The 13,617-nt window shown below is 37.8% G+C and overlaps 1 protein-coding gene and 1 pseudogene across 4 annotated transcripts; both read left to right on the top strand.

Annotated features, from left to right (window-relative positions):
• Nucleotides 1-2,139: 2,139 nt before the first annotated feature.
• Nucleotides 2,140-10,002, top strand: CGL1 (alpha-1,3-mannosyl-glycoprotein beta-1,2-N-acetylglucosaminyltransferase). 3 transcript variants are annotated; one of them, XM_086565131.1, is made up of 19 exons: nucleotides 2,140-2,544; nucleotides 2,683-2,733; nucleotides 2,856-2,943; nucleotides 3,863-3,925; nucleotides 4,064-4,098; nucleotides 4,208-4,284; nucleotides 4,404-4,449; nucleotides 4,592-4,654; nucleotides 5,544-5,610; nucleotides 5,674-5,742; nucleotides 5,846-5,915; nucleotides 6,043-6,104; nucleotides 6,230-6,320; nucleotides 6,415-6,508; nucleotides 7,099-7,161; nucleotides 7,261-7,299; nucleotides 7,379-7,549; nucleotides 9,280-9,404; nucleotides 9,616-10,002. In XM_086565131.1, exons 1-18 carry the CDS (start codon nucleotides 2,452-2,454, stop codon nucleotides 9,394-9,396), a joined length of 1,359 nt encoding a protein of 452 aa, XP_086421257.1. In that variant the 5' UTR covers nucleotides 2,140-2,451; the 3' UTR covers nucleotides 9,397-9,404; nucleotides 9,616-10,002. The 3 variants fall into 3 exon arrangements, with proteins under 3 accessions (XP_086421257.1, XP_086421256.1, XP_086421258.1); XM_086565130.1 differs by having other exon boundaries at nucleotides 2,369-2,544; nucleotides 9,576-10,002; XM_086565132.1 differs by having other exon boundaries at nucleotides 2,377-2,544; nucleotides 2,683-2,708.
• Nucleotides 10,003-10,339: 337 nt separating this feature from the next.
• On the top strand, nucleotides 10,340-12,983 carry LOC147491612 (pentatricopeptide repeat-containing protein At2g22410, mitochondrial pseudogene; annotated as a pseudogene). Its single transcript, XR_015198147.1, has one exon. The product of XR_015198147.1 is annotated as a pentatricopeptide repeat-containing protein At2g22410, mitochondrial pseudogene (transcript).
• The last annotated feature ends 634 nt before the right edge of the window (nucleotides 12,984-13,617 follow it).

Below are 13,617 nucleotides of genomic sequence, written 5' to 3'. Positions count from 1 at the left end.
TTCTTAGATTGTTTTGCTACCACCTTCAAACAATACCTTTCCCATTCTGCATCATCCATGTTTTGTTGTTTTCCAGTAGATTTAGCAGCAAAAGATCGCTTTTTACCTATCCTTACCTCTTGACCAACACCTTCAAGCTTCTTAACTACCCCATTTCTCTTACCTCGAGATACCACCGTTTTAAGACCCCTTCCACGTGTAGGCAATCCTGTGAACTTGAAACAAGCGCTCTCTCTTCCAGCTGGTGAGGTGAAATGGTGAGATACATCAGGCGTGGTGCTCTCAAAATCGTGTATGATGGTGTCAGACAAAAGCAAAAGAGAGGGCGGCGTAGCCTGAACATCCACAGAAGATGGTCCTGTTCCCAAGGACTCATCTTTTAAAGCTATCTCTCCTGGTTCTCCAAATTGCAGTTCTCTCGAGAATCGGCCTATACTCTTGTTTTTTATTGCAGTTCCCTGTTTCTAAACCCTTACCTTGGTCCATATCCATCATACCCGAACTTGGGCTCCAGAGCACCAAAGCCTCACAAGACTCTTCTAATCTCTGATCGGGGTCCATCGGTCCAGCTTTGGCCCCTGAGCCATGGGCCTTTTCCATATCCGTCATATCCAGGTCCACCCCCTTATTTGAGTCAGGGCCGTTTCCCAACCCAATCACCGATTCTGTGATCATCCGGATCGATGTATCCGTTTTCTGTCGCCGAACCTCCTCTAAATACCCTCTCCTACCCTTTGACTTGACCTCCACACTCGCCACCACCTGAGCATCCTTCAGTGGTGGTGACCATAGCCCATCACCCTTCCACAGCTTCTTCCCAGGGGGGGTTCTGTTCCTAGCTGGAATTTGATCCATCCTAGGTTTTTGAGGAGGACCTGAAAAAGTAATCGAGGCTGGGATTGGCACAGCATTGCCATTGTAGAAAACATTTGCTCTTAGACCAAAAGAGAAATTGTTCTTTATATCTCTAGGAGAACCCCCCAGCTTCCTCAACTCCAAACTATGTTTTTCTCTGATACTACAGTAATGTATATCATGCCCAATACATCCACAAAAGTAGCAAAAGATTTCTAGCTTTTCATATTTGAAGGAGACACAGAGGACTTCATCCAATTCCGTACTCAACTCAATACCTTTGAGCAATCTCTCTTTGATGTCCATACGCACTCTCACCCTTGCAACAGGGTTTTTGAATGCAGCTGAACAATGAAGATCCATCCCCTTGACTTTGCCCAGAGTTGAACCCAATGTGTGCACATTTTTTTCATTTATGCGATCTCTTGGGAGTCCAAAGGTCTGCACCCAGAAGTCCACTCTATCAAAGTTTCGATCTTCTCCCATGCTACCCAAATCATCTACTTTCTTAATGGAGAGAATAAATCCTTGGATCACCCAAGGTCCATTTGTCTTGACATGCTGATAGTCTTCTACCTCAGCAAAAACCATTTTATAGATACCTTTTGAAATAACTTCTATCTTGGTCTCCCCCTTGATTTGCCAGCATCTATGCACTTCATCTGCAAGGTCCTGTAGCGATATGTGTTTTCCCCCATATAGCTTCCCCACCAAGGTCGTGTGATCTGTAAGGACTTCTCTGGGGTTTTTGCAGCCAATCTTCACCACATGTTTTTCCTTAGAGCAAAATAAATTTTTCATTTCAGCTTGGAGTTTCTCTATTCTGGCCCTTGAGAGCTCTCCTTGTTCATCTTCCCCTTCTACATCTCTATCTATCAATGCCATCTACCAGAACTGCTTAGGCTATCAGAGACTAGATTGCCAGAGAACTAAGACAGCTAAAACAACTAAAAACGTGAAGCAAAGAAATAAGACAACTAAAACTACTCCGCATAAGCTTAGCTCAGTAAAAATTTTGAATTTTGAACGTGAAAAAAGAGGGGGGAATAATTTGGTATGAGCTGCTTTGAGCCGCAGCAGAGCAGAAAAAAGAGTGGAGCAGTTTAAACTTCCCAAACTTTTCCCACACTGTAGTTTGAAATTGTTATAATAACTATCTTTATATAAAAAAAAATGTTATGAAATTTAATATTGATGCAGTGCCGATATATTCGCTTGAACGCCTACCTTTCAGTCAGCTTCATGTCAGTAGATATTGGATAATAACACATAAAATGATAAAATATCGCAAAACGTAAAGTACTTTTTTACCGAAAATAACAGGAGTAAGTCAAGGAATCCCTTTTTTTTTTTTTTTCGATAATCAAGAAATCCTAATTCTGTTCCTTCCTTGGTCACGGCTTGACCAAGCAAATCAGTCAGACCGCCATCAAAGTATCAAACTAGACTTTTGAGTTTTGATGCTGCCAGTCCAAAAGAAATATTATATTTTGTCAGACTCACCTGACCCATTGGGCCACGTGAGTGTTCCTCACTTACCACTATCTGTTGAAATAAACACTGATGGTAAACTAGTAAAAAAGACCCGCTAATTTTATGAGTGAGAAAAAGGAAGGGGGCATGGCAAGAAACATATGCGATGTTCGAATCCTTCTTATTGCTGCTGCAGTCGCATTTATCTACATCCAGGTACTTGTATTTATTTCCCCTCAATTTCCCATTTCTTTTAAACCATTATTATTATTATTATTATTATTATTGCATTCATGCTTGTGGAATTTTTAATGATCAAATATGCTTTATGTTTTTTGTTTCTGTTATATTTAGATGAGACTTTTTGCTACACAATCTGGGTATGCTGACCGCCTCGCTGCTGCAGTATGTTTATGTTACATTTAGCACCATCAGATTTCTAACACTTCTAGGTTAGGTATACATATTGGAAGCATTCAAGGATTATCTACTCTGATAAGATTGTTATTCTGTTGTTTGTTGAACAGATTGAATCTGAGAGCCACTGTACAAGTCAAACGCGGTTATTGATTGACCAAATTAGCGTACAACAGGGCCGAATTGTGGCGCTCGAAGGTATGCTTCTTGGACTTTTGTTTAATTCATATTTTGTTACTTTATTTTAGTATGAAAATATGGAAGAGGAAAATTTTGCGTGAGGTTTTGAGTCAGGGCCATATCTGTACATAGCTGCCCAGGTGGCACATTTGATTACATAGCTTTTTAGCTGACAAATGGTATATATAACTCTAAAGGAAATACAGAGTGAAGGTTGCCTTTGATTATAGGAATTAAGATTCCTGGAACACCCTTCATTTTACAGGAATTTCGTTTCTTTGAATCAAACATAGCCACTCACACAATCAAATCTTCTAAAAATAGATGTAAGGATGATTTTGACACAAATATATGCAATTATATGAAATATTGTTCATTATTGTCCTTTCCTTTGTGGTGAAATGAGATCAACAGGAGGAAAGAGACAATAGTCGAATTTAAGGAATTAGCAATTAGGTGCTTCGACAGTAACCTTATTTTTAAATCTTGTATCTCCTTATAGCTCTAGTTATCTGTAGTTTCAATATGAGAAGAATGTATATGGAAAGAACAAGGACGAACTAGCAAGCATGGAACAGTGAATATTACGAATCTTGCCCAGGAGAGCGAGGCCACTACCCATAGAAAAAAAATGAACTAACTAAGGTTTTTGACGTGACATGAGTCTGAGTGGCTGACACATTGTTAATACATCGTGTAACTTCAAATAGAATTGTCCTATACAGATAAACACATCCATGGTCTAGATATCTTCATATGATACAGTTGTATAAAAAATTATAAGATTGTTTTGAATAATAGCTTATAGCTGTGTTTCTGGTAAGCAGTAATTATCTGGTCTGTGGAACATTTCTAGTGCTGTTTTATCGCTTGTTGTCTAACAAGATTTGTATTACTGGTCTGGTCCTTATTTAATTAACAATTACTGCATTTTCAGAAGAAAAAAAGCGTCGAGATGAAGAGTGTGGACAGTTGAGAGCTCTCCTCCAAGATCTTGAAAGTATGTACTCACGATTTGTCTGTTACTTGGTTCTTTCTTCTTATTATTCTAGTGAATCATACTTTCAAATTTGGAGTTCCCAACTTTAAGATCTGTTATCATATCTGTGTTTTAAAATTTTATACTTTCTGGTTGCAGGAAAAGGCGTACATAAATTAATTGACAATGTACAGGTGAACAGACTTTCTGGAATATAGCATGTACAATATCACCGACCCCCTTCAAGTTTCAGAAATATAGCATGTACAATATCAAACCTCCCTGCATTCTGGAAATTTTCAGGTTCCAGTGGCAGCTGTTGTGGTAATGGCTTGCAGTCGCCCAGATTATTTGGAACGAACAATTGATTCTATTTTAAAGTATGACTGTCCCGACCTTTCTTATTTTCAACACTATTATTGTCTTGAAAAATGTGCTTTCACACCTACTTAACTACCATATATTCAGACTTCAGATATCTATTATTCATATATTTCAGATATCAACTCTCTGTTGCTTCGAAGTTCCCACTTTTCGTATCCCAGGTAATTATATGCATAATCCTTCTCTGTGCCACATTCGTTTTGTACTTTACTATTTATTTATTGAGACAAACATGGAAGACTTGTCTCTTGAATGTATGTAGTGTGAAATGCTGCAACAAAATCTGGTTGTATGTTTTTTCAGGATGGGGCAGATGAAAATGTGAAGAAGAAAGCTTTAAGTTACAACCAGCTTACTTATATGCAGGTGAACTTTAGGTCTCTTTGTGTTTGAAAATATTTGGGGCAAATATCAAACTTGGGTGTGTATCTGGTTCTAGTTCAAATGTGGAGTTTGATGTTAACTTTATATTCCTTGCTAGTAATCGTTATATATGAATATGATGTTAAGAAAAACGGATAAAAGTTGTACCAGAGATAACTGAAAGTAGTTTATAAAAAAATACATCACCGACTTAGTTTTGTTTTTTAGTTTATTCAATATACTTGGTATATATAGTATTGTATTCCGTATTCGGCTCTTCCAATCTTAACCTGAAGCAAACTGTAAGTGCAAAATATGTCAGCTATTTCAAGACCTGAGTCTGGTTGAGCCCTTCAGGTTTGGATTACGCCCAAAGTTGCAGGTTGCATATTGTGGTAATCCATGGGTCTTTGTAAAGAAGCAATTCTTTCTTTCTTTCTTGAGTGCTCATTAATTTTCTTTCTTACATCCCTCCAACGCCAAGATACACGCTATGGCAAGGAATCACGTGATTGCTGGTTCCTGATGGGGGAAATTTTCAAATAAATGGAACTCTTTATACCAAATGCCCAAGCTGATGTTAAAGGGACCACACATATAACAACGGACACACATACACTAATAAAAATTCCCATTTAGCAAACACACACACACCAGAACAGGCAGTGGTTCCGCCATTCCCTCTGCATTAACTATGCACACTGCAAGTATGGTTGGTAAATTCAGCATAGTACTAACATTAGTATGCTCTGTTAACAAATGTGTTTTATATTCCATTTCCTACACAGAATATATATAAACACCTTTAAAGATAGAAATAGAATATATCAAATTTGAATATTCAAGAAGACAAATTCAAGCTACTCCAGTGACTTATTTCGTTTAACTGCAGCATTTGGATTTTGGTCAAGTTCATACTGAAAGGCCAGGGGAGTTGATCGCATACTACAAAATTGCAAGTAATGATTGCTTTATCTCCTGCTCTTTCTTTATTTTTCACCACTGAATCATTATTGTTCCAGGTCACTACAAATGGGCATTGGATGAATTGTTTTACAAGCATAACTTCGCCAGAGTAATCATCTTGGAAGGTGACCAGAAATGTTCTTACTGATTATACTTTTGTTTCCATCTTTTATGGAACTATACAATGTCAGCGACATGTATGTAATAAAATATCTGTTTGAAAGACAGATGACATGGAGATATCTGTGGACTTTTTCGACTACTTTGAGGCTGCAGCAACTCTACTTGAAAAGGATAAGTATGTTTTTTTGATGAACTAAAGCTTGGATGGGGTACTTTTCTTCTTCTTTTGATTACTTAAGCTCAAGTCTTGCTAACCCTAAATGTTCTCTTATGCCATGTTGCTTGATATGGTATTGTAACAGGACCATTATGGCAGTTTCCTCATGGAACGACAATGGGCAGAAGCAATTTGTTCATGATGCCAGTAAGTTACAAAATAACTGCAATATTATCTCATTTCATTCATCATCTTTTAGACATCAGAACAAAGTTAATGTTACTTGGACATGCCTTTTTTTTTCATAAACAGCTCTTTGAAATTTCCTGCAGATAGTCTATACCGTTCAGATTTCTTTCCCGGACTTGGATGGATGTTGACAAAATCTACATGGGATGAGCTATCACCGAAGTGGCCTAGGGCATATCCTTCTTGGCATACTGTGTTCTAGTTCTTAAATCATATTTTGAAATATTTCTTGTCTATGTTCCATCACTTTTCCTTGACAATATTACACTTACTGGGATGACTGGCTAAGATTAAAAGAGAACCACAAAGGCCGACAGTTTGTACGTCCAGAAGTGTGCAGGACTTACAATTTTGGTGAACATGTATGTATCTTTACTTGATATGCAAATCTAAAGAACCGTCATTTTATAATCAGAAAAGGACTATCCCATGTTGATGCTTTTCCTTTTCCTTTTTCTGACTAGTTAGTGATATTTCACTTTACATAATTATCTGCATTAATACATTATATGTTCATTTGAGACGTGACATATGTTGTCTCTGTAATCATTTGGAACACAAGGTCCTTTCAAATAGATCCTTCAGATTCAGATCAGCATGTGACCCAACACTTCTCTTGAGGTTCTGAAATAGTTAAGTCCAAAATATTTAATCTCCCATCTTTTCAAGGAAATTTCTAATATGCAAACCTCTTTTGAGCAGAAGACTCTAGAAAGATACAGCTTGTCTAATCAATATTCAACTATTCCTAGCATCGTACTACTAATCTTGTCTTTGATTATAGAAATACAACTGTGTTGATAAACTCCAGTTTATTCTGTTAGACTACTTTAGTAGTGTGAATGCAGCTTGTTTTCATTATGCCTATATTTGGCTTTTGTTCCTTTGTGTTGTGCTTTATAGAAAGTCTTTTGAGTTCAGAATCAGTCAATTCCTTGATTTTGGGTTGCAGGGTTCTAGTATGGGGCAGTTCTTCAAGCAATACCTGGAGCCTATTAAGATGAATGACGGTCATGTGAGTAATTTTTGTTTTTGCCATCATATTATTTTCAACAGTCTTATATGTATGTCTTAAATGTATTTGTTTGATCCTATTTTTTTGTTCTTTCCAAAGGTTGATTGGAAATCAATGGATCTGAGCTATTTGATGGAGGTAAATTATTTCACAAATGGCACGCAGTGAAAGTGTTACTCTTATTTTCCTGTAATCCATAAATACCTTTTTTTGGCAGGAAAATTACGTAAGGCACTTTGGCAACATTGTGTCAAATGCAACACCTGTTCATGGAAGTGATGTCGTCCTCAAGGCATATAATATTGATGGTGATGTGCGCATCCAGTACAAAGACCAGGCAGATTTTGAGCGCATAGCTCGTCAGTTTGGAATATTTGAAGAATGGAAGGTAATCCATTCTCCTATTTTGCATTCTCTTTATATTTTTCTTCTGTCTAGCTTTCTTCTTCTCGATAAAGTTCCTCTTTGAGATTGACACTATTTATGTAAGTCACTGATTGACGAAGTGGAAATATTTGGCCTAGAGCTGGGCAGTTAAATCGTTGAGTACTCGCTGCTTAGCCGACCCGACTAACAATTTAATTCCCAATGACAATCGGGCTCAAAAACTCCCCAAGTAGTCGGCCGATTAGCTGATTAATACGTGCTGATTAGCTGAATAATTGTGTTCACTATTTCACTGTTAAACATCGAACTTGACATTTCGCCGATTCGAGTGTTTTGATTGTTTATTGATTGTGTTCACTATTTAAGACCAAGGGTGGCAGACAGATGGACGGCTGGTAAGAGGGAGAAGGGTTCTTTATACCGAGGACTTCTGATTGTGTATACCCCCAGCTACGGAGTTGTTGAAAGACGGGCGAAGTAATACCCGCGTAGATGCGTGACTTAGAATCAGCCTTCCAGCCTGTGCAAGGGAAAAATAGACATTCAGTTAGCGGAATATATCTCACATATGAAGGGAGATAAGTAGGGACACTCACCACTGGTAAGAAAAGCTAGATGAGAAAGAGTCGTATCGCTTGGGATGTCCGCAGACATGAAGTTCCCTGAAACGTACAAGGAGTGGTGTCAGGCCTTGTCCAAGGTGGTAATGCAGACTATGAATGATTGTTTCCTGGGACGCACACAGAAAGAATGGTACCCTAGGCTCACATCCTTGGTACTCTATTTTATATATTAATGAGATATGATGTCACGAAGTGTTATCTTGGGTTCTCTGGATTTGTTATAATGGTTTCCAGCGTACATTATCCTCCAGAAATTACCGATTCCTTGGTAGGGGGAAATGTGAAAGTGGTTGCACACTTCGACGTCTAGGAGTGACAATGGGAATCGCATGCCGGCTATGATTTGACCGACCGTGGTTACGAGATACCCCGGTTGTCGATTATGAATGGGGGGCACGTAAAGACCAAGGTTCTTTACCCCCCTTCTCCCTCTTACCAGACAATTAGTTGATCTACACTTTAATCATATTTATTTTAGTTGATTGAGTGTTTTGATTGTTTATTGATTGATTGGGTTCTTAATTGGCTCCATTATGTTGGTATTTCAATGTTAAATATATTAACAAGTATTTGTAAAGAAATAGAGTTATGAAAAATTGCCCGATTAATGCCGATTAATCCCCGACTGATTACACCTACTCGCTACTCACTCTTCAAACGAGTAGCGATTTAACTGCACAGGCTTAGAGTCATATGAATATCTATATCTCAGCCTCAAAGTGTCCTTAAAACATAACTCGTGATTTGTCGAGTGAACAGACTGATCACGATTCACGAGTCTCGATTATGCAGAACTTCTAATCAAGTATAACTACAATGGCAGAGTCACAGGCACACACAAAAACAATTTCTCTATATGTTTGCTGATACCTTAAACGTGATAAGTGCTTGATGCTATTAAACTTATATATCAACTTTTATAAGCCATTATAACTTCTCTTAAATTTTACTTGCTATTATCCTATATAATACATCCTGTGGAACTGCCATCCAACTTGGCTTGTTTGCTTATTCTTTATGTTTTCTTCCCTAAGTTCAGTTCTTGCATCATTTTGCTACATAAGAAATTAAATTTTTCGCACGTTTTGAATTATACTTTTGTTTCCAGGATGGTATCCCTAGAACGGCATATAAAGGAGTGGTGGTTTTCAGATACCAAACCCCTAGGCGTATTTTCCTCATTGGCCCCGACTCTCTGAAGCAGCTTGGAATTGGAAATACCTGATGGCAGAGGTCAGTGATTGATAGATTTGTATTTTTTTAAATGTCATTGTTGATTGATAGATTTGTATTGAGATTCCAATCTGTTGGCATCAGAATTAGTCATTAAATCGTAGAGAAGAAAAGGGACTCATATTCTAGAAAATTTAAACTTAACTAATATTGTTTGTTCTATATGTGAAGCCTTTTCGATATTCATTTTGGTCCTCTTGATAAGAAACAGAGTTGTTAGAAGTGAAGGAATTGACATGGAAGGGAAGAGTGCTGAGACAATATGAACTTTGGGCGAAGCACCTCTCAGACAGGATTACTGATGAGCTCTTTCAAGGTTCATAACATCCAACAACTGATAATACAGATGTATCAGTCATGTTGTGCTAGTTATTTATTGGCCGACTCTTCCAGTTAGGCGACAGTTGCAACACCTTTAGCATCATATATGAGTTATTACTGATATTTGGCCCAGCATTTAACTTATTCGGGCAAGGGAATATGATCAGTTTTGTAGGATTGTTCGATTACACTTTTCGTTTTTTCATGTAAATGTAAACAAATACCTTAATCATTTTTTTCTTTCGCAATCTTAATGAATTGAGTACGAGTTTCGACTTTCCAGTTCCTCACATCAGCAACTCATCCGTGTTTTCCTATTGGTGCTTCTTGTAGAAATCTGTGATTTATAAGTGGCAGTAGTCACGTATTCAGGTGTTGATAGAATGATAGTCAAGTGAGCGGACCATTTGGTAGGTTTCTTTCTGTCCTCATTCTCTCTTCTCTCTATCTCTCCCACTACTCTCCGTTTACGCACTGCACGGCAGTTATTCTAGTTAAATATAAATCAAACATATATACCCGTCACCTGATTTTTTGATATACATAACCGATATGCCCTGATATTTTTCCGATATTTTTGGATATACATGAGTGATATATAAAGTGACACCCACTCTTCTTCTTCTTCAAAACCAAAATGAAATTCAAACACAAAAATCAGACTAATCCTCAAAACGGACAAAACCCCATCACTCAAATTGACCATTTACCCCCTCCATTTAAAAATGTCGCATTTCAAACAAATTCAAGCAGTCATAATCAGAACATGTCTCATTCCACACACAACCAATCTCTTAAGCATAACTTCACAAAACAATCTTTATATCTACAACACCATTGTAAAACATTACTCAAAATCAAAACAGTCCAAAGTGTCAATCTTTTTATTTCGAGAAATGGTACGTAAACATCTTGAAATGAATAAACAAACCTTTGTTTTCACTATAAAAGCATGTGAGTTGTTTAAAGGAGGTGTTATAGTAAATGAGGAGATACATTGTATAGTTTGTAAGTTGGGTTTTGATTCTGAACTTGTTTTACGTAATGTTTTAATGCATTTTTATGGAAAGTATGGTTTTTTAAGTTCTGCTAAACTTTTGTTTGATGAAAGTGTTGTGAAAGATGTTTTTACTTGGACTACTATTATTGACTGTTATGTGCAGAAAAGTATACCCAGTATGGGGTTAAGGATTTTTAATGAGATGTTGAGAAGTGGGGTTGTGCCTAATGAGGTTACTATGGTTGCAGTGCTTTCTGCTTGTTGTGTTATTGGAGATTTGAGGTTAGGTAGATTGGTTCATGGGTATATTGAGAAGAGTAGTGTTGAATGTAAACTTAATATGTTGAATGCATTGATGGATATGTATGTTAAGTGTGGGTGTTTGAACATTGCTAGAGAAATTTTTGGTAGGATGGTGGTAAGGGATGTTTACTCTTGGACTATTATGACGGATGGTTATGCGAAAAAAGGAGAGTTGGAAGTTGCGAGAAAATATTTTGATGCATTGGTGGAAAAGAATGTGGTATCTTGGAATGCAATGATTGCTGGTTATTCACAGAAGAATAAGCCGAAAGAGGCTTTGGAGTTGTTTCGTGAGATGGAGGAGACTACTTTGAGACCTGTTGAGGGTACATTGGTATGTGTATTCTCTTCCTGTGCTCAACTGGGTCGTTTGGATATAGGTAAGAAAATATATCACTACTATGTTGATCAAAAGAGAGTTAAACCAAGTGTTAAGCTGGCAAATGCGTTTATAGACATGTGTGCTAAATGTGGGAGTATAGATGCAGCTGTGGAATTCTTTACTAGAATGCCAGATAGGGATTTGGTATCTTGGAATTCGATGATTTCTGGTTATGCAGTTCATGGGTACACTGAGGAGGCACTTAACCTTTTTAAACAAATGCAAAGACTGGGACCGAGGCCGGATGATATCACGCTTGTCGGTGTCTTGTCTGCTTGTTGTCATGGTGGTTTGGTCATTGAAGGACGGGAACATTTAAAAAACATGAAAAAGGTGTTTGATATAGAGCCCAAGGACAAACACTATGCGTGCATGATTGACCTACTTGGTCGAGTTGGGCGCTTAGAAGAAGCACTTGAGCTGATAAAGAGAATGCCCATGGAACCAGATGAAGCCGCTTGGGGTGCTCTTCTTAATGCATCTAGGATGCATGCAAATGTGGATATGGGCAAGTTGGCGTACGATAAGCTTCTTGGTTTGGATCCGAATGACAGTGGAAACTATGTACTTTTAGCAAACATATATGCTACTGAAAAGAGATGGGATGATGTAAGTATGGTCAGAAGTATGATGAGAGGCAGAGGTGTCAAGAAGACTCCAGGGCTAAGCTCAATAGAGGTGGATGGCAAGTCCCATGAATTCTTGGTTGAAGATAAGTCACACCCTCAATCAGAAGAGATATATAAAATATTGAATGACATCTTATTGTTGTTACAGCGGGAAGGCTATGTACCAAAACCACCATGAATGAGCTTGAATGACAATTGAAGACAAGGACTGGATTGCTTAAGATATTACAAATTCTATCGTACAAAGGGTGTTAATACTCTCTACTGCTTGCAGTGAGCGGTATGTCGGAGGAAAGGAATATCAGCCAGGTGTTGGTTGGAGCACATGCCCATGGCGGCACATACTTGTTCAGCCATGGGCTCTCCTGTGGCATACAAAGTTAGACTACTGATACATTAAGAGAGGAGATAAGTGTATTGACATGGGAGAGTTTCATGTTGCAGAAATGCTGCAGCTTCACAGCTCCTAATGTATCAGAAGTTGCTATTTTGGGAGTTCATGATTATCTGAACCGCCTTTAGTGCGTGTCTGATCCTCCTAACCTTTCAGCGAAATGTAGAAGGTGGGTATGAAGCTAGCTTGACAATATGGAAGCAACAAGTATGACTGTATGAGGGACGACCTTAAGTAAGGTTATAGATATTTGATTGTTGGTTTGACCAGTAAATCAGGTTTTGGTGTTTATAAATGTGAGATAGTGAGAATGGCTATGTTAATGAGATGAATCGTTCCTTTATAAGTTCAAATAGCCCTGAGGATTTATATGACGATCCAACTTTTGATTGTTCCAGGTCTTCATACTGTAAATGTCCAGACAAACTGTTTGAGAAAACTGCAGTCGGCACCGTGTTACACTGATTGAGACAGACAATCGGCTTTGTTTAAGTGCAACTATCTGATGTATGGGGAGAAAAGCGTTGAAGTTGATCAATAATACTTTTCATAAGAGAATGAAGTTGGTTTGAAAGATGCCAACAAAACAAGATGTCCAAATTGCTATCTTCCAAGTATAAGAAGCGGAATAAGCGATAACAGACTATTAGGCTGAAGTCCTCCTCATACTGGCATCCAATACAAAAGTTTCTAAATATCAAAAAATAAAAATAAAAATAAAAATAATATACAAAAGTTTCTCGAACCATTTAGATACTTTTGTACTTGATACAAAGTACATTATTATAAAGTAAAGCGTGTGTTTGACCTTTTAAGTAATGACCCTAGAAAAGATAATCTGCAAGGCAGACACAGAATTAGTACAACTGATGATTGGCGCAGCTGATCAGTGTATAGTTGGTAAAAATGTGACACAAAGGTGGAAATGGAGGTAGGCAGGTAGCACCACTGCAACATTGGTTGTTAGCATTGTTCCAGACTTCCAGTCAGATGAACTTGAAGGGAATGATCAAATTCGATCTGAAGTATGATCCAGAAGCCCCCCCACCTCTTTTGTGCAATCCCATCAAATCAAGCAGGCTTCTAATTGTTTCTTTTGTTTATATGTTTGGTGTGTCTGTGCGTTTGTTGTGGGAGCTTTTAGGATTTTTAGTGTCCTCTGAGTTGTGTTTTGGTAAGGAAAT

Source organism: Coptis chinensis, chromosome 6, assembly GCF_015680905.1.
Source record: "Coptis chinensis isolate HL-2020 chromosome 6, ASM1568090v1, whole genome shotgun sequence".
Taxonomy (NCBI): Eukaryota; Viridiplantae; Streptophyta; class Magnoliopsida; order Ranunculales; family Ranunculaceae; genus Coptis; species Coptis chinensis.
The sequence above is the reverse complement of the archived record's forward strand: the minus strand, read 5'-3'. Positions and strand labels throughout refer to the sequence as shown.

What these genes read in the sequence shown, in the direction of transcription:
- CGL1 (XM_086565131.1), top strand. Translation starts at nt 2,452, where the DNA reads ATGAGTGAGAAAAAGGAAGGGGGCATGGCAAGAAACATATGCGATGTT. An exon ending in AATTAATTGACAATGTACAG is followed by an intron (nt 4,099 to 4,207) that starts GTGAACAGACTT and finishes GGAAATTTTCAG; the next exon opens with GTTCCAGTGGCAGCTGTTGT. An exon ending in GAATATTTGAAGAATGGAAG is followed by an intron (nt 7,550 to 9,279) that starts GTAATCCATTCT and finishes TTTTGTTTCCAG; the next exon opens with GATGGTATCCCTAGAACGGC.